This window comes from Alexandromys fortis, unplaced genomic scaffold (genome assembly GCF_014885135.2).
Source record: "Alexandromys fortis isolate MF-2015 unplaced genomic scaffold, M_Fortis_MF-2015_v1.1 scaffold_93, whole genome shotgun sequence".
NCBI classification, from domain to species: Eukaryota; Metazoa; Chordata; class Mammalia; order Rodentia; family Cricetidae; genus Alexandromys; species Alexandromys fortis.
In genome coordinates, this window is record NW_026067970.1 from 7,287,863 (window position 1) to 7,307,255 (window position 19,393).

The 19,393-nt window shown below is 43.6% G+C and overlaps 1 protein-coding gene across 5 annotated transcripts in view; it reads right to left on the reverse strand.

The window, feature by feature from the left end:
* Nucleotides 1–18,631, reverse strand: part of Pde1c (phosphodiesterase 1C) — a 433,383-nt gene extending 414,752 nt beyond the window's left edge. For all 5 annotated transcript variants that reach the window (XM_050155518.1, XM_050155519.1, XM_050155515.1 and 2 more), the window contains exon 1: nt 18,153–18,631. In XM_050155518.1, coding sequence (XP_050011475.1) covers nt 18,153–18,237 — 85 coding nt within the window. In that variant the 5' untranslated portion in view covers nt 18,238–18,631. The remainder of the gene's footprint in view (nt 1–18,152) is intronic.
* Nucleotides 18,632–19,393: the final 762 nt, after the last annotated feature.

Genomic DNA, 19,393 nt, shown 5'->3' on the forward strand with positions numbered 1-19,393 from the left:
AAAACCAACATGATTACAGCAGATGAAACTCATCATTAGACCCACAGATAACATATAGTTAGTTCTCTCCCCACATCAAAGAGGCTTCTCTTTGCAGCAAATGGAGACCATTACAGAAACACACAACTTGTCATAATACCGAAAACAACTGATTTTGGGGAACCCACCTCCAGTGGACACATCTACAATACAACTCCTTCCTGGAGGCTCAGGGAAACATCGTGGAAGTGGGAAAAGAAAAACTGTAAGAGCCATTGGATCAGGAAGTCTGCTGAGGTTGTCTCTGCAGGAAAACTTCACCTGTGATAGTTCAACAATATGACTGCCTACAAAAGGCCCGAACAGGGAGCTGGAGAGATGGCTCAGTGGTTAAGAGCATTGCCTGTTCTTCCAAAGGTCCTGAGTTCAATTCCCAGCAACCACATGGTAGCTCACAACCATCTGTAATGAGGTCTGGTGCCCTCTTCTGGCCTGCAGGAATACACACAGACAAAATATTGTATACATAATAAATAAATAAATTTAAACAAAAAAAAAAAAAAAAAAAAAAAAAAAAGGCCCGAACAATGCCAATGCCAAAGGCGTTGATGAGAAAGGGGGAATCCTAGGGAATTCTACTCCAAAACAGAGAACTACAGACAACTAATAATGATCTGGGGGGAAGAGAGAATCAGTCTCTCCCAGAGATGAGGCCTCTAATTGGTTATCACATACAGAGTGCTCAGCCCAGAAATCATAATCACACAGGCAATGCTAAACAGACTCAGTAGGTTGTGCTGATGTTTTTCTGAGTATAAATGTATACATATGCATAGTAAAGGAAAAGATTCAATCAATTTGAAAGGAAGAAGACGGGGATGAGGGGGCTTAGAGACCGGAGACATAGGAGAAATCAGAGGAAGGAAAGAGAAGGAGTAAAGTGATCTAATTATGTTTTAATTAACATTATAAACTAATTTCTTAAAGAGTGTTTCTAAATCAAACAGGACAGGAACAAAAAGACAAGAAACTTAAGTTCTTGGTCTGATGAAAGAACTAGGTATTTCCAACCAAAAGTTCATTTAAAACAGCTGCTAATGCTTTGTGGAAGAAAAGGTGACTATCACATTTCAGTGGGAAACAAATGTTGATTACACGACAGCATGCAGCCGATCCATGCCGCATAGGGAGTGTGTATTCACATATAGACAATGGAACTGGGTCTCAAAATAAATAAATAAATAGATAAATAAATAAATAAATAAATAACCTAGCCACAACTGGAGAGATTTTTTAGTGTTTTGGTCTGGAAAAGTTTTTAGTAATGAGCCTATTTTAGAAATAAAATGGTAAATGCCATTTTTACTGAAAAAGTAAAGTTATAATAAATATGTAATTTCTATGAATTCTAACAAAATAAATTACGGCATGCCAAATTATACATAAAGTTGAATCTGAAATGCAAAGAGAAATTTTTAGGAAAAAAAAAACAACAGAAATCTCTAGTAAATTTCCCCCAGCTCAAACAGCCAACAAAGTAGAGAAGGGCCTGACTAGCAGTGCTATATAACTACAACTTTGTGTAACTGGGGTGAATTAGAATATGTTTAAGTTAGAATTTAAACCAGAAGGTATTTAAATTAAGAAGTTTTGAAACTAGATTTTTTTACTATCTCTTTAATATTTACTAAAAAATATATTTGAATTAAAGAAACTAGGAAGTTACAAATTCGTGCTCTTGGGGGGCACATGAAGATTTAATGGCATATAGTCATCGTACACCGTGCTGCATTTCACAAAGCTAATTTCTTTCAACTACATTATATACTTTGATCGTCTGCATCGGTCCTCCCATTCTGTCCCTTTCAGGCTTATCCTCCGATAGCATCACAGGAATATAAGAAAAGACCTACTGATACATGAACAGAACAGGTCTTCAGAAGGGGCTCACAGGCAAGTGTCTGTGTGTCTGGGTGCAGCTTTAGTATCAAGTCAGGGCTTTAAAGCAGTGCAGAACATGAGAAATAAATTGGGGTGAGCAAATTTAATCTCCAGCTCATAAACAAGATAAGTTTATCTCAAAGATTTCAACATAAAAATTCAAGTACTTAAAGAAAATGCTAATGTATATTTTCTTTTGTATGTATACAATGTCTTTGCATGTGTTTGTAAGTGTGCACGTGTGTGCACATGTATGTGGTAGCAAGACCCTCATATATCTCTCTCTCAAACACACACATACACACACACACACACAAACACATCCAACAAGATGTTTATGTAAATTAGAAAAAGACACCTGATTAAAAATATACTATTTATTGGCCTGCAATTCCAGCATTTGAGACACTGAGCCAGGACTTGATGAGGCTGAGGATAGCCTGAGGCTCACAGCAAAACCATCTTAAAGGATAAAAACAGCTAAAGTAAAACAAAGGACATGTACCATTTCTAAAAGAAATACAAAAGTTTCAACATCATAAAATTAACAGAACAGTTATACACTATTTGTTAACTCTCCAGTAGCCAACTCCCAATGACTCATTGTTATGCCCAGAAATTAGTGCAACTCAACACTCTTCAGACAAGCATCTATTTGCAGTAGATTGGGGATTAACACCCAGACCCACAACTGGCCAAGGTGCGGAGGATAACGGGCTATAGAAAGCTCAGCCCCGTAGGGAACATACTTATTACATCCACTCTTCCAAAATTTGGAAGGTCACTGGGGAAGACAGGATGGAAAGACGATAAGAACCAGAGGTAGCAATGACCCCAAAGAAACAGCATCTTCTGCACAGAACAGGGCGACTGCACATGTGAGTTCATTGTGTTTGTGACAGCACACACAACGCATGTGCAAGTCCAAGCCAGATCAAATTTCAGCATGGACAAGGGAGGTGGGAGTGAAATCTCACTCCCCAGCCCCCAGCCATGGAGCTATTGGAAACCAATTGCTGCCGGGAGAGGTAGAAAAGTTTTCCCTACGAGTATAGTTTTGGGAAGTCAACCACTCCACAATGGAAAGCCACACATGCAAAGAGTATTTGGACAACACAAGTTGTACTTGATCGTGGTTTAAAATAATTTTTTAAATGACACAAAGCTGAATGAGCAGGAAATATAGATCTGGAAGGAGTTCAGAGAGGGTTAAAAATGATCAAAATGTATACAAAAAAATTAATATGCATTAGTGTTTGCCATGGGAAGTTTCAGGTACCCTGAAACTCAAGTTACAGATAGTTTTGAGCTGCCATATAGGTGCTGGAAGTTGATCCTGGGTCCTCTGGAAGAGCAGTCAGTGCTCTTAACTGCTGAGCCATCTCTCCAGCCCCTATGTATAAAATTTTTAAAGAACTGTAAAAATATATATTCAAAGAAACTAATTGATCCCCCTCAAGGTTCAGAATCAATGCAGAAGAGGAGGAGGAAAGAGTACAAGGGCCAGAAGTGTTAACTAACTTCAAAGAAACATCGTTGACCAGACACAAGAGAGCAGATGCACACAACGACTCAGGGGAACCACGGCAGCACTGCAGACCTGCACGAGCTCCAGCCGGACAGAATTGCAGGATGGAGCAGACGTGAGTACAGAGTTCCGCTCCCACCAGGAGTGATTCACAACTGATGGCTGCTGGGAGCAGGGAAACCAGTGCTTATCAACAGAGTGCCACTGGGTAGATCAAGCACACTCAAGTGCAGGTCTCATGCCCAGGAGTAGTTGGACAACACAAATTGGACTCTGTGTTTTGGGGGGTATAGAAGTGGTTTGTTGTTTGATTGTTGTATTCTTTCCTTTTTTTTTTTTTTTTGAAAGAGAGAACATGAAGATGGGAAGGTAGGAAAGTGGGGGAGGATCTGGGAACAGTTGGGGGGAAGGAATGAATAAGAATAAAATATATTGTATGAAATTCTCAAATAATAAGCAAAAACAATAAAAAAACTTAAGGAAAAAAGATTTTACTATTTATCAAAGAAGTACAAACCATCCATTGATACATTGGGAAAATAGGTCTAAGTCACAAAGTTAGCAGTTACTTCACCATTAACTTTTAAAACTTGAAATCCAGCATTCATAACATAAATAGTAAAAAACGCCTTTTATGGGGAATTACAAACTGGTACAACACTGGAGAGTCAGATGGCATAAAATGTGTATTTCAAAGGAAATGTACCCTATACATAGTAACTTGATAACATAAATTCAACTCCAACCACACAGCAATGTTTTTTTTTTTCTAGGAATTTATCTGAAGACAAAAAGAGGACATAAGGATGCAGAGACCATGATGTGTCCTGCAATGTTGTTGGCGACTTTTGGAAAGCAGAAGAGATTTAAACACCCACTGGTACAGAATCTGCGTGAACCATTACACCTTAGCAACTCTTGGAACACTGATATGAAAAAGTACTAATCACACATTGTGTGTGGAGATAAAAGCAAACAATAGCACTGTAATGATAAGCACATTTGAAAAAAACAACAACGAATGTTTGTGTTCATTAAGAATATTTTTGTTCAGGAAGACGTTTAGTAAAATAACACATTCTGATGTTTTGGTCAGGATCTTGTAACTTCCCTGCCAATCTCTGTAATTTTTTTTCTTTAATCAAGTGCAGCAACATGATCACTGCTAAGACAATGAGAGTAGTTGTAACAACACACTGAAATTAAGCTCCTTCTCTTAAAGAGCTCAGGCGGCTGGCTCTCTCCGCACTGTGGAAGGAAGCACCGTGATTCCCATAAGTGGAAAAAAAGATGTGGCCTGTCAGCACCCCGAGGGACTCTTTCAGTAAGATGATTATAGCTGCTATGACAACAGGGGAGGATGTGACGTCACAGAATCACCCAGTGACTTCGGTATTCCTGTCCCAGTGCAGAGTTCTTGAAGCCAGCTGGAAATCCAGCAGAGACCTCATTAAGGGCATCTGCTCAGTAATTACCACAAGTTTCCCCTCATCACACATCCAGCTCTGAAAACAGCCCAGCCGTGGAACTCCAAGGGCCCCCAACCTCGCACTCTGTAGAGCTCAAACTGACAGTGAGCAGAGATGTCAAGTTCCAGCCATCAGTCAAAGCACCCTTAATCAATGGAGACCAGGAGGCGAGAGGCAGAGGACATTTAGTGAAGCCACAATACACTAAAGACTCGAGATATTTAACTAATGCATTTCATATTGCATGTCCACGGCACATTTAGCCAGTTTCTGTTAAAGAAAATCTAATGAGCCTCTAACACACTGGAAAGATGGCAGTGACTGCACAGCCCAGCAGACAGTCCACTGCAATGTCGGAATGTAGAATGAATGCTCCTATAAGGTGCACAAAGTCCCAAGACCCTATTCACACAGCACCAGCACAGAGCCCTGCATAGAGACAGGCAAACTGTTACAGGGGAGGCGAAGAGACAGAAAGGGTTTCAAGTCCCAGCCCTATTACTGAGTCTCCTGAGCCTCAGCTCCCATACCTGTAAACTGAGAATAATAATGAGACAAAGGTTTGTTGAAAACGTGTGCCCAGGACTCAAACAAGAAGCTCCCTCAGAACACCTTCCTGGGGCAAATTAGATGGATAAGTCAGTGAATTATTTGTGCCCTTATGAAATTTTAATTCCCGGAGTTTTCCTGCAAAGAAAAACCCCTTTGCCAGCAATGAGAGAGATCACTGTTGGCCAGTAAGGTCCCACAGACCCCCACTATTACAGGCTATTGCCACTGCACTTGGACACCGCCACAGAACATTACGGTAAGGCATGACTGTTGAAGATACCACACACTAGAGTCATAGAACATGGAGAAGTCAAGGTGGCACTAACCTGGAAGCTTCACCCCTGCTGGGTAGCCTTCACAGTGCTGAAGGTGCCACTATGCAGCTTCCAGAGGTGAAAAGCAGTCATCAGTCTTCCCCAGCTGTGAGCTCTTCAGCTACAACAATGACTGAACTTGCAAGACATGCCCATGAGTGGCACATACACCGTAGGAATAACCAACAGTTTTCTGATTGAAATAAAGCCCTGCTCCACAAAATGAGCCCCATACCTGTCACCGATATTAGGCCAAGAACCTAAGGATAAACAGAACATAGGCCCTACCAGAGAAACTACTACTCTTATGCTGTTAAATGGACATAATATCAAACCAAATCCCGATAATTTGTCATTATACCCATAAATAAATGCATTTCTCAACACTCATCTATTTGCAAAAGACAGTGACGAACGCAGATACCCAAAACTTGCCAAAGAACAAAGGATAAGAGAGAGACCTGATGTTCATCCATAAAGAACCATATATGCCACAACCCCCCTTCTCAAGGCTCAGGGATCATTGCAGACAAGGGGGCAGAAAGAGAATGAGCCAAGGGCAGTAAACAACTACAAAAAAACATCCAGGCACAGAAGGCCAGCTTTGTACGTAAACTCGTGTAGCAAATTCTGTCCAAGTCTATGCTAGGTCGAGTCCCAGCTTGGAGAAAGAGAGGTTTGGGCACCCAACCCACCGGGCAGTGGAGCAAACAGGACGTGAGCTGCCAGGATAGGAAGAGACAGCATCCACTAAGAGTGTAGGTAAGTTGAGCATGCTGCAGCGGAAGGACACACATCCAAGAATATTTGGGCAGCATAAATTGGACTTCAAGGGTTTTTCAAATACAAAAGGGACACACAATTGGATGTGTATGGAAGAGGAGTGAGTGCATCTAGGAAGAGATGGAGAAGCAGGGACGAGTATGAGCCAAACATATGTGAGATTCAAAACACTTGAGGCACTAATTTTTTGTTTGTTTGCTTGCTTGTTTGTTTGTTTCAAGACAAGATTTCTCTACGTTAGCAGTCCTGGGTGTTCTGTAACTCACTTTGTAGACCAGGCTGGCCTTAAATTCACATAGATCTGGCTGCCTCTGCTTCCTGAGTGCTGGGATAAAGGGTGTGAAACACCACGCCTGGTTAGAACTAAATATTTTTTTAAGTTGCATATATTCATCTTCTCTCTGATACACTCTTTTTTCCTTTCCCTCTCTTCATACCTGTGTGTGTGTGTGTGTGCGTGTGTGTTTGTCTCTCTATACACTGCTATTATGATGCGAAAATATTATACTATTCATGTATATCTCTATCCAGCCCAGAATGATCCCCAAATTTCTTCTTGTCCACCCTATTCCCACCATTTTAGCTCAGTGATTCCTAAACAAAGACGCATATCAAAGTCACCCCAAGATCCTCTGCCTAGGCCTGATTGCCCAATTGTAACAAAAAGCAGACAGCTGCTATCCACTCCGTGCCCATCCCTACAAACACGTGAGATGCAGTTGATTCCTAGTTCCACAAAACTTAGTTCAAGAACTCTCTGCTATTGTTGATAGGGTTGCAAAATCATGTAGACACTTTGACAGTTCCTAAAAGTTACATGTGAATTTACTGCACAACCCAGCAATTCTACTCCTATAGATTCTCCCAAGAAACTAGACACAGATGTCCAAAGTTTTGTACATAAATGTGTATAACAATATTGTTTGTAAGAGCCCCAAACTGGACATAAATGTGCTCACTGGATCAGTCCTGCGACCATGGGAACCTAGGAAAAGATATTAGCAGAGGTTATCTCTGAATAATGAGGTTTTTTTTCCTGATCTACTAAAATTAATATGGATCATTTACAGCAAATGAAATTAGTATGCTACCTTTACTTTGTTAAGAAAAGAATTAAGTAGCTAGGAAAATGGACAACCTACTGAGCTAGGAGCCTACAAGACTGCAGCATTGTTTCAAAGAGGGAATTGAAGTTCAGAAGGACACAGGAACACCCAGTTATGAAAAGGAAAGCTAAACATGTAGGTAGAGCTAGCAAGACCATTCAACAAACACCCTCTGATTCTCCGTGGAGCATAGGGAAAATAAGTTTATAAACACAACATTGGTCTTATCGCTTCCCCTTAAAATGGTTCATTGACTCTCATTGCTCTTGAAAAAAATATTTACCAATGAGGCTTTTAATCAGACCTCTGTGTGCCTCCCAACCTCTTCCTGGCCTGGCTGTCTCTGCTACCAACCCAACAGATCATTGCACCCTCTAGCCCCAGGGCCTCTGTTAAGTCTACTGACATATGTGTTCAGCACACACTGCTGTACCCCACATAGCGCCTAGACCTTTCCATCATACAACAATACACAGGTGGACAGAAAATGCCAAGTCAGGGTTGGTCCTTTATATCACTTTGGTACCTACCAGGACAGTATTATGTAGTAGGACCCCCATAAAAACTGGCTCCGTGAGCAATTACACACCTTAGCCAGGGAGGAGCACTATGGAGTGTGAACCCAGACACAAGCAAGGACCATGGAAAGCTGCAGAACTCTACCTGGGAGGGTAGACTTGACCCCTCTGGCAATGGGAAAATCCATTAGAGGTTTTGAGACTGGCAGACCAGAAAATCTACTGTAGTTGAGTGTAACTAGATGAGGTGGAGGCAAAGACATGGGAAAAGAAGGCTACGGTAGCTAATTGGTCTCCAGTTTCAACAGTCTAAGTTTCAGAACTGTGAGGACGAGATCCATTTCTCTATCCCCTCCCCACCAAGCACCCTCTTTCTGGAAAGGACTGGGTCTCCCCCCCCATTTCAGGAGGCAGGGATTCATGTATTTCAGGGGGCAACAATGACACAGATTTCCTTACCTAGTCAGCACATACGCATCTGTAAGATGGAGCTAATTGTGATATTGCAGGGCCTGATGTGATGAAATCTTGCTTAACAACTGCATAGTCACCCCAAAATGGGCTTCTCAAAATAGTCACTAAGTCCAGGCTTATGGTCTTACACAGATGGACTAAAACATGCATCTTTTAAACTTTTTCAAGGTCTCAAACAGTTGGCCTCATTAATGTGCTGAATAAGAATGGAAGAAAATGCCCTGTGATAGAAAGTTGGGTTTCTCTGGGGCCCTGTAGACCTTTAAGGAGCACACTCAGCTCAGAACACAACAAACTCCATCTTCCACAGGATGCTGGTGTCCCTTCAATACTGACCTGCCTGATCATTACAAGCTCTGTCTCCACAGGATACTGGAGTTCCCTTCAATCTAACAGGCTTAATCAAAAACTTTAAAGTAACTTCCAACCGTTAAAGAATCACCAGTCATTAGACACAGGGGGCTCTCTGGGAGATTCTAAAATAATGACTTTAAAATAGAAATCCATTCCCTCTCCCACCACTGCCTAAATCCTCTGGTTTAATTTGGGCTATTTGGGTCCAAAGGGGAAGGAAGACGATGGTAGCTTTCTCCGGGGGCCACACAGAGATCAAAAGAGTCAAAGGGCTAGGAGGGTCTCCTGCTCAATGACGACAGAGCAAACACTGAAGCCCACAGAACTTCTTCCAGATTTGGAATGAACTAAGGAGAGAAGGGCGGGGAGGAAAAGGAGCACTCACAGAGGTCTCCTTATTGGGGGCAGGTCATAGGATCTAGACAGCATCCTTCCTCCTCGACGAGATTAGGAAATAAGATGAAGAAATTTAAAAACAAACAAAAGAAAAATCTCACTATCCTAAGAGCTGAGCAATTCAACTTAGAGATAGTCTAAACGTGTAGAAGGAATAGTTTCTCCATCATATGTGCCTCAATAAATTCTCAAATGGTCTCTAATAGCCAGAATACACGAATAACAAGAGACACAACTCAGCAGGCCGATGCAGTGTTCCAACCCAGAATGCAAGAGGGGAAGGGGGAGTTGAGCTGCACTGAGGCCCCCACTTGTTAGTTTGACCTTGGGCAGGTCACTCCTCCAACTGTCTGCTTTCAGCTTGGGGAACTAAACCTGACTACCTCTACACAGCCCTCCCCTGGTCAGAACAGGGGATCCCTCTGTCTTTTGAATAGCCTCTTTGGAATTCTTCCCAAGTCACTCTGCCGTGTATTGGGGAGAGGAAGCTCCACCAGCTGGAAAGACAACAGGAGTCAGAGACAACCTCAGCAGCAGCAGCAGCAGCAGCAGCAGCATGTGTGGCCTGACTCTCACGGACAGAGCCCTGAGTGGTCTGGGCCCCTGTCCAATAGCGACTGCCCTCCACCAAGTGAAAACCATCTCCCAGCAGTTCTGCCTCCAAGCCACCTGGGCCCCTTGGGGAAGGACTGGTTCTCGGGCCAAGCTCTGGCTACACTCCAGCGCCCACCTGCCAACAGCCCAGGAAGTGCCAAGGAGCTCTCCCCAAAGCAGCTGGCACCAATTACTCAGAACCAGCTGGAAGCATTTGGCTGGGGAGAGGCAGGCCTCCAGAACCCTGGCCTGGGTACCAGCACTTGATATAAGTGGCTGGCTTGGTGCTTGGGAGACAGCTGTGGAAAGCAGTGTTGGGGAAGGAGCCACGTGTGTGTCTGTGAGCCTTCCGTGCTTCCTGGCTTCACTGTTTCTCCATCATCAGCACCAAAGGCCTGCCATAAGCAGACACTGGGACCGTGTTAGTTCCCTCATTGCTGGTCCCGTGGTAACCTCCCAGCAACACAACAGAGAAGTAGCCATTATCCCCATTACTAATGAGAGACCTGAAGCCACAAGAGCAAAAGGTGCCAGGGCTACGACTAGAGATCAGGTCTTTAAAATCACTTCAGTCTCCACTTGGCCTCTGGACAAAGTAAGCTCGGCACTGCTGGCGAATAGGGTCTCACTTTGCAAAACTATCACAAGTGACATATCTTCAAAGGTAATTAACCAATGGGAGTTCTTAGAGGCCCTTCAGGAATCCAGCATATGGAGAACGGAAGCTGGTGGGGGAGGGGAATAATGCCATGCGCACCAAGAGGAATGCCTTTTGAAGGAAAAGGCCAATATCAATAATCAAGGCAGCTTTTCAAGAAGCGGTTTACATGAGTGTCTGATCAAAGAGGACTCAGAGCTGGTTATTAAAACTTTGCTATTATGAATAAGAAACAATCGGGGGCTGAGGATATGGTTTGATGGCATAGCATCCCCCTGGCTTGTACAGGGTCCTGGGTTCAATTCTCAACACTGGAAAAACCTGTCGAGCTACTTACTGTAGGTACAATACTGAATAGCAAATCTCTAGAGCTATTATTTGGGCTTGACTGAAACTTCAGAAATTAAGCTATTTTATTTAACTTAAAGTCTGTTTTTTTTTTTTTGGGGACTAAGGAGATGGGTCATCAGTTAAGAGTCACCCTGGGCCCGCAAGAAATGGCTTCCTTTTTTTTTTTTATTTCACAGAATCACGTCTGTGTGAGAAGTAGAGAGAGAGAGAGAGAAAGAGAGAGAGAGAGGGAGAGAGGAATGACAAGCTGGCTTCTCGCTGGCTGGGAGTCTCAGAGCAGCCAAAATCCTCAGTTAAGAAGCAAAGCTCTGAGCCTCAATTCCCCTTCCCCCCCCCATGTCAAATGGGGATCTACATATGATAAACCCACAACTAACATCATCCTAAGTAGAGAAAGGCTTAGAGTGATTCTACTGAAGTCAGGAATGAGACAGCGATGTCCACTTTCTTCGCTCCTTTTTAATATTGTGCTCAAAGTACTAGCTGGAGCAATGAGGCAAGAAAGGGAAACAAAAGGGATACAGGTAGGGAAAGAAGAAATCAAACTCTATTTGCAGATGATATGACACTATACATCAGAGATTCCCCTCTGCACCCCACCTTCAAAATGCCAGAAAGCATCTAGGAACAATAAACATATTCAACAATATGCCAGGATACAAAATTTCAGTGGCTTTTCTATACACCTACAACAAACACACAGAGAAGAGTGGAAGGCACTCCTATTCACAATGGTCATAATGTAAAAGAACTCTCTAGCAATAAACCTAACCAAGGAAGCAAATGACCTCTACATGAAAACATCAAACCTCCAAAGAAATAGAGAGACCAGAAAGTGGAAAGACATCTCATGCTCATGGATTGGGAGAATTAATACTGTGAAAATGACCATCCTACCAAAAAGTGCTTACCGATTCAAATACAATCACAAGCAAATTCCCTGTCTCATTCTTCACAGAAATATAAAAAAAAAAAAACTAACCTAAAATTCATTTGGAAACACAAAAGACCAGAGATAGCCAAAGCAATGCTGAGCAAAAGCAACAATGCTGATGGAATTACATTCCAGTTTTTCAGGTATACCATAGAGCCATGGTAATAAATAAAATTGGTGCAAGCACAAAAACAGACATGTAGACCAATAAAAGAAAATTGAATGCCCAAACATGTTTACATGTAACTTCAGCCATCCAGTATTTGACAAAGATACCAAAAACATACCCTGAGGGAAAGGCAGCATCTTTAACAAACGGTGCTGGGGGAAAAATGAAGGTCTGCATGTTAGAGAATGTATTTAAACCCATATCTACCATCTTGTACTAAAACTAACTCCAATTGGATCAAAGACCTAGAAGTGAAACACTGAAACTGCTAGAAGAAAACACAGGCAGACCCTCCGTGACAAAGGTGCAGCCAAAGCTATCAGTCCCGTATGATGAAGAGGATGTCCATAGAATCTCTGCCAGCTATACAGCTAACAGAGGATTATTAGCCAGAATATATACAGGATATATAGAATATCCAAGGGGAGAGGGAAGCCCATTCAAAGAGCAAGTTCTCAAAAGAGAGAAAAAAAATGATGGCTAAGAAATAATACAAAAACTTCTTCTTGCAATAGACATAGATTATTACAGAAAATAAGCCAATCAAAATGCAGAGATGTAGAGTCAGATCCAAATGATAAATCTACAACACAATCCCTGCATCTAAGATTCAGGGATTCTGAAAGAGCCAGAGGAGCAAGAGATTTTCTGTGAGATGATGTCTACTAGTGATGTCAGAAGCTACACCCATGAAGTCCCACCAATGTGACAGTCTAAACATGAGCTGATCAAGGAGGACACCCATAGACATGCTAAAATTGATGGGAGAAAGTCCATGAGGCCTCAGTACTACACACACACACACACACACACACACACACACACACACTACACTACAGGCAACTAAGGAATGCTGATTCCTTCTGAAAATGGGAAGAGAAACTCCCATTCTCTCACCTGAAAAATGAGCTGTGGCTATTATCAAAAGAGATCAAAGACTCCACACTGGGTGCTTTAGCAAGAAAAGGTGTGTCTGTGTTTTTGCAGACAACGCTCTTTCACAGGAAGATGGATCTGTTTGCATTGCAGGAGTCAGGATCTATAAATCCACTTAACACCAACCCCAAAAGATACTCAAACTCTAGAAGACAAGAAAAATATGTCCAAATAATTAGATCCTACTCCACCCCACACACGTGTTCATTCATTTCACATTCAAATGTTCATTCTCAAGAATGGCACCAAGCCAACCACACATGGACATTAATTGAAGTTAATCATGTCCATCATAGGTTTCCATCACAAGTCCAATTGTGTCCTACAGGTGGAAGGTAAGTTGGTAGTGCTTTCTACATTTGCCGCTTGTCGACTTGTCCAGATCCTCTTGACCACACACCTGTTCCCATGATTCCCTGAGTAAATCATAGAAGAGAATGAAAAGCCATTCACCCTGAGAACCCAGGAGAATGGAACTGGACTAGAAACCTAATGGCTGACAGACTAGCAAGCCCCATTCTTTTACATGATCTTCTTCTAGAGAGTATGCGATTATACTACTTAAGACCCTGGCTCTTTCTGGTTTTACTGGAATCTGAGCTGGTCCAGCAGACCTAACAAAGCCCCAGATCTCTTTTCATTAAGATGGTAGGCTAGCCTCAAGGCCAGGCAAAAACCACCCCCACTGTGGGAGGCAGTATGGTGTACAGAGGCGAGCCTGGTGGGAGATGCCAGGCATGGGTGGTTTCATCTCAGCCTTGCCATTTCCTTCCTATGTGATGTCTACAAAATCACCTCACCTCAAAACTTCCATATGGGAGCATATGACCTCTCATCTTTCAGAGTTGTCATGATGGAGTATGTCAGGTGAAGTACCAGTGGAGAAGCCTAGACCACAACCCACAGCTACTCTGTTTACACGGAGCCCATTTTCAGTTTTGGCATCCGTTCCCAAGAGCATCTGCAATCTGAGTACAAGGTCGCTTAGTCCAACTCTCCAAAGCTTGCTCCATGGGAATGTTACTGGTGTTTAAGACTAGTCCCAACTCTTCAGGGCTGTCCTTCACCACAGAATATCAACTCCTCTGGCCTCCCTTCATTAGCTCAATCAGGTTTTCTATTGCTGTGATAAAACACCATGACCAAAAACAACCAGGAAGTGAGGTTGTTCATCTTACATCTCCAAATAACAGTCCATCACTAGACAATCAGGGCATGAATTCAAATAGAGCAGGAACCTACAGGCAGAACTGAAGCAAACGCCTTGGAGGAACATTGATTACTGGCTTATTTCCAGTGGCTTGCTCAGCTTGCCTTATGGCACTCGGGCCACCTGCCCAGGTGTGACACCACCCCTATGGGGCTTGACTTCCCCTATCAATAACAAAACGAAAAATGCCCCCCAGAATGGCCTGTAGCCAATGACATTTTCTCAGTAGTGGTTCTCTCTTCTCAATGACGAGCTTCTATGAGTTGACAAAAATCTAAGCAGGACACTATATGCTCCCCAGGCAGTTCCACTTCTAAAATGCTATGTCTGTCCACATTCCCCTGGGGCATTTCTCTCCAGAGAGAGTCATAGGCCCACTGAGAACCAGGAGGGAAATATGCCCTCCCCAGAGAAAGGACGGGGATCTGCTGAGGATGAGGGGGCATTTACAACATTGTCACAGCTCCTGTCTCTCAACTACCTTGACCCCAAAATTCCCTTATCCCCATATGCCTTCCCAGAAGAATCTTTTGAGTCTTCAGGGCCATTTAAATTCCTTTGACCCAAATTTTTTAGAAACTAGTAGACTAGAGGAAGAAGTGGTTCCTTTGACAGAAGGTCAGATGCCCAAGAGAAAGAGTGATCTGGAGACACCAAGACCGCCTCAGGATTCTCTGCTTTGTGATATGGGGGGTGGCGCCCTGGTCCATCCTGCTGAAGCACAAGGTGAATCAGTAGGATTTTCAGCACAGACTCTGACTGACATACATTGATGCTGCAAAGAAAAGGGTCTTGCTTGCAAAAACTACATGCAACATAGATGACAAAATTCACTTGAAAGGCTTTCAAACATATATAATAACACATACATACATAATACATACACACATATATAATGTATCTATGAATATAATGTATATTAGTTCATATCAGCTATATAGTTGTTATATGATTAGCATATGGTATATCAAACTAACCAACATATAATGATAATATGGTGTGTAAAATTAATATGTACTACATAAATTAATAGCTTTTTAAATTAATCAGTGATGACTTTCCCAGGGTAAAACAGTCAAGGAAAATGAGAAAGCAATTTTACAAAATAGTGAAACTTGTTGAATTGAGATGCCACAATCCACCTCTCAGACTAGAGCCCTTTTAAGTAAGCCATAGTGTATAGCATTCATGAGAGCAAGGAAGGACTTTGATACACTAATAATGGGAGCATAAAGTAGTAGGAGCTCTTTCCAAGCCACGGTTGAGCAAAACATTTTAAAATCCCTAAACTAAAAATGGGCATACTTTGAACAAGAAATTGCACTTCGAGAAGCTTAATCTTAAAAAGTACTTGTAATCCAAAGTGGATTCGTTACCGTTAATGCTCGCTTGGCAGATGAGATTGTTTATTTATTGCAAACTGTAACTATCACCTTGAAGACACTCATGTTTAAATAGATCTTATAATAAGGGAAAATCCCTAGATATCCTCAAGGGTTTTGTTTTTATCATTACCCACAAGGATGAAAAGTGAGAGCCGAAGGAACTCACAATAGGTGATTGGTTTAAGGGAATAGTTCTCATAGGCCAAAAAGCCAAACTAATAAGATATTATTAAATATGAGATTTCCAAACACTATGTTAAAATGTGTCTCTGTAAAAAAATGTATTGGAAAGTATAAACAAGGAATATTAACATTTATCAGTGAATGATATAAGAGGTAAATTTCTTTGTTTCCTTTTTGAATATCTGCATTTTCTAAAATGTCTATATTGGCCTAAAATCCTAAATGGTTTTTTATCACACTTACTAATTTTTACTTTATAACGTGTTTCTGCAGACACAGCATCTAACCAGAAGTGTAAAATCCCTGAATAAAGATCCAAAGTCTAAAAAAAAAAAAAAATAAAAAAAAAAAAAAAAAAGATCCAAAGTCTATCTGTCTTCATAAACTACTCATATGTTAGTTTAATATCTTGAATAAGTGCAACAATTACTGCTTATTGAGTGTTTGTCATGTGGCAGACACATCATGCAGTACAGTAAAATTCAAAAGGCATTTGTTGATGGGGGTGACAGAGGACAGGATGAGAAGAGCAGAAGCCCAGCAACTATGAGTGAAGTTTGTAGCTGGCATCTCTCAGAGGCCAGTTCTCGTTGGGGGCCTTCTGACCACCAGGCTATAGGGTTCTGCTAGGCTAGCAAAACATCCCTTAATGGAAGGATCGTAGGCGGGGGAGGATCATTCTAAGACCCTACGTCTTAGTGAGATACGGCTGTATGGAGGATAAGGTCTGATGGGAACTACCTGGTAGAAGTTAAAACTTACTTTGGAAAGTTTTTCTACTGGAGTCAAGAAAACTGAAATTTACGTGACCTTTAGATGAGACAATTTTGACCTTGGAAACTTTTCATTCACTTCTAAGACCCTTCCCTGGGCACAGAGCATCACCCCTAGAGAGCAATAAGCCAATAAGTAGCTCCTGGGAATTGACAGTGCCCTTGGACTACCCACCAGCTCCCACCAGCCATTCTAGGCTGGCTGGCTCTGGAGGTGAACTCCTGGGTCTGTGGTGGTGATGGGGGGGGGGGGGGGGGGGGGGGGGGTCATTCCCTGGGGATGGAAAGTGAAGGAGGCACCAAGAGAATTGAGTTTCCAAAAGACAGGCATGACTTCCCTATGCCCATTTGGGGAAACAACGGCAGTCCTGGCTGCAGAAACAACCCAGGAAAGTGTGGACAGGTGTTATCTGGTGTGTCTGGGAAAGGACACATGCTTATTCTGCTCCACTAACTCTGGAGCGCTGCATGGGGCGCACAGGTGACCCAGAGACAAGTTCCTCATCACTGGTCTCTTCCTGGTGCCAGCACTTTCCTGCTCTAACCCCAAGCAGGTGGAGCCAAAAACAAAATAGCATATGCTCTCATTCTCAGAGATGGGGGGGGGGGGAATGGGGTTAAGGGTCATGGTGACTTGAGTGACTTCTTTAAAAAAAAAAAAAGCTGAGAGGAGCATCTGGGTACCCACCTCAGACCTGCTGCCAGCCAAAGCAAACATTCCTAAAGGAAGCTGACCCACAGCTAGCTCCATCTCCCAGGTGGGCTCAGCTCCCAAGAGGATAATGATGCCAGGCCTTGAAAAGCTGTTTCAAAACAGCAGAAACACAGAGTAAGACTGGAGGCCTGACCTTTTCAAATGCTGGCCTCCAGTGACTGAACACGGTGGTCAGCAACCTGAGGACACTCCCAGCCCCTTCTGTCTCTCCCCTCTTCGTGAACAGGAGAAAAACAAACCATTTGAAATTCCCAATACACAGCTCCCCGACACCCCAGCTTTTTTCTTTCTCTGAAACATTCCAGTCACAATGGGCATCATCCCTCCCTGCCTGTCTGCCTGCAACCCGCCACTGGGAGCTCAGGACTCTAAAAGGACCTTGCTCTAGGACTCTCTAGTGCTCTCTCCCTCCCTCCTGTTAGTCTTTGTCCTCACATCTCGGTCCCTAAACTTCTGACTTGTCTGGTACTCTTTGTCTCTGTCTGCCCACTTCCTTCTCGGTCCTTTCCGACTCCTCTTTCTCCTCGTTCTTATCTCCCTCTCTGTCTCCATCCATCCTCTTCTACACCTTGCAACCCAAATCTCAGCGTGGAATGAGCCATGCAGAGAGGTGTAATTGAAAACTGACTCCAGGATGCTAGCTAGAGCAATGGAGTAGCAGGGACAGCCCGAACTGGGCTTCCCCAGGCAGGTCAGATTCCCCAGGGCTCCCTCCAGTCAGCACCCTCCGACCCAGATTCCCATGCCCATCCCCTCCCCGCTTAGAACTGGCCACCGCCACCGGAGGGTGTGCGAGGACGCCAAGAACGGCCCGGGTACAAAGTTCTCACCGATAGTGAAGCTGTACCCATCGATGCTGAAAGTGGCGCTCCTACATTTCTTGAAGCCCTCCTTCTTTTGGCTGGCGTCCGTCATGGCTTGTGCCTCCGGGGTCTCAACTCGAGCCGGTGCCCAGCCTTCACTGCACTGTCACCACAGACCCACGCTGGCTACGAGCTGCTCACGGCGGCTGCACGCACCTAGACCTGGGAGCTAACAACCAAGGCTCCCTGTGCAGTCCCTGCGCCCCCGCCACTGCCCCATCTCCAACCGGCTGCAGCTGCTGCGACGGCAGGGGACTGGCGAGACTGCGAGGCTGCGTGTGGCTGTGGGCTGGTCCGGGCTGCCGCGCCCCTTCGCGCTTTGCTCTCTGGAGGCTGGGGGAGGTTGGGAGACCCCGAGGGAATGGCGGGGATTGACGTTCGTGCTTTTTCTAGGTGTGTTTTCTCAGGCAGAGTGGAAAGCTCCCCTAAAGCACACAAGAGATGGAGACGCCAACACCTCAGCCGTCAGACGCCCAAGTTTACTCCAAACAAGGAAGTAGAGCGATTGCCACGCCCACTTCCTCCCACAGCTGTCCCCAGGACTAGCCCAAGCCCCAATAATAGCACTTCTCCGCAGTCCCTGGCCAGAAGATAATTACCAAAGTAACTCTTTTGTGGGTGGGCATTTCTACATGAAAGCCCTAAGAGGTGCAATTTACAACCTAACTTAAAGAACCCAAATTCAATCGCTGCTCCTCCGGCTACCTGCCCCCCTCCCATTCAAATTTGAGTTTGTTACCTGTGATGGACTGTGGGGATGTGTGGAGGTGGTGAGCTCAAGAATCCTATAGCTAAGGTTCTAGTGACAGAAGAGGGAATCCGGGCACAGGAAGGCTTGAGAAAGGTGCAGACTTGGGACTCAGGTTCTCTTTATGACCCCACAGCACAGCACGTGTCGCTGGGTTTTCCAAATGTCTAAAATGATAACGTTTACCAGACACTTGCTGGAGATGCACAAAGACCAGAGCTGTGTCCCAAGGAGGGACCCTCTCCCACACCCAAACTATCACAAATCTACGGTTAAGTCAGCCTCATTTGCTGAGCAGCAATGTGTCACCATTAACGAAACTCACCAACATTAAGAGTCCAGCAAGTGTGTTGCTAGGCAGTTTCAGGAGACTTCAGAGGAAGAGGACAGTAGATTGGGGACTACTTGAACCCAGGTTGAACATGCCTAGGAAATTTAGTCTTGTATTTTTTAAAAAAAA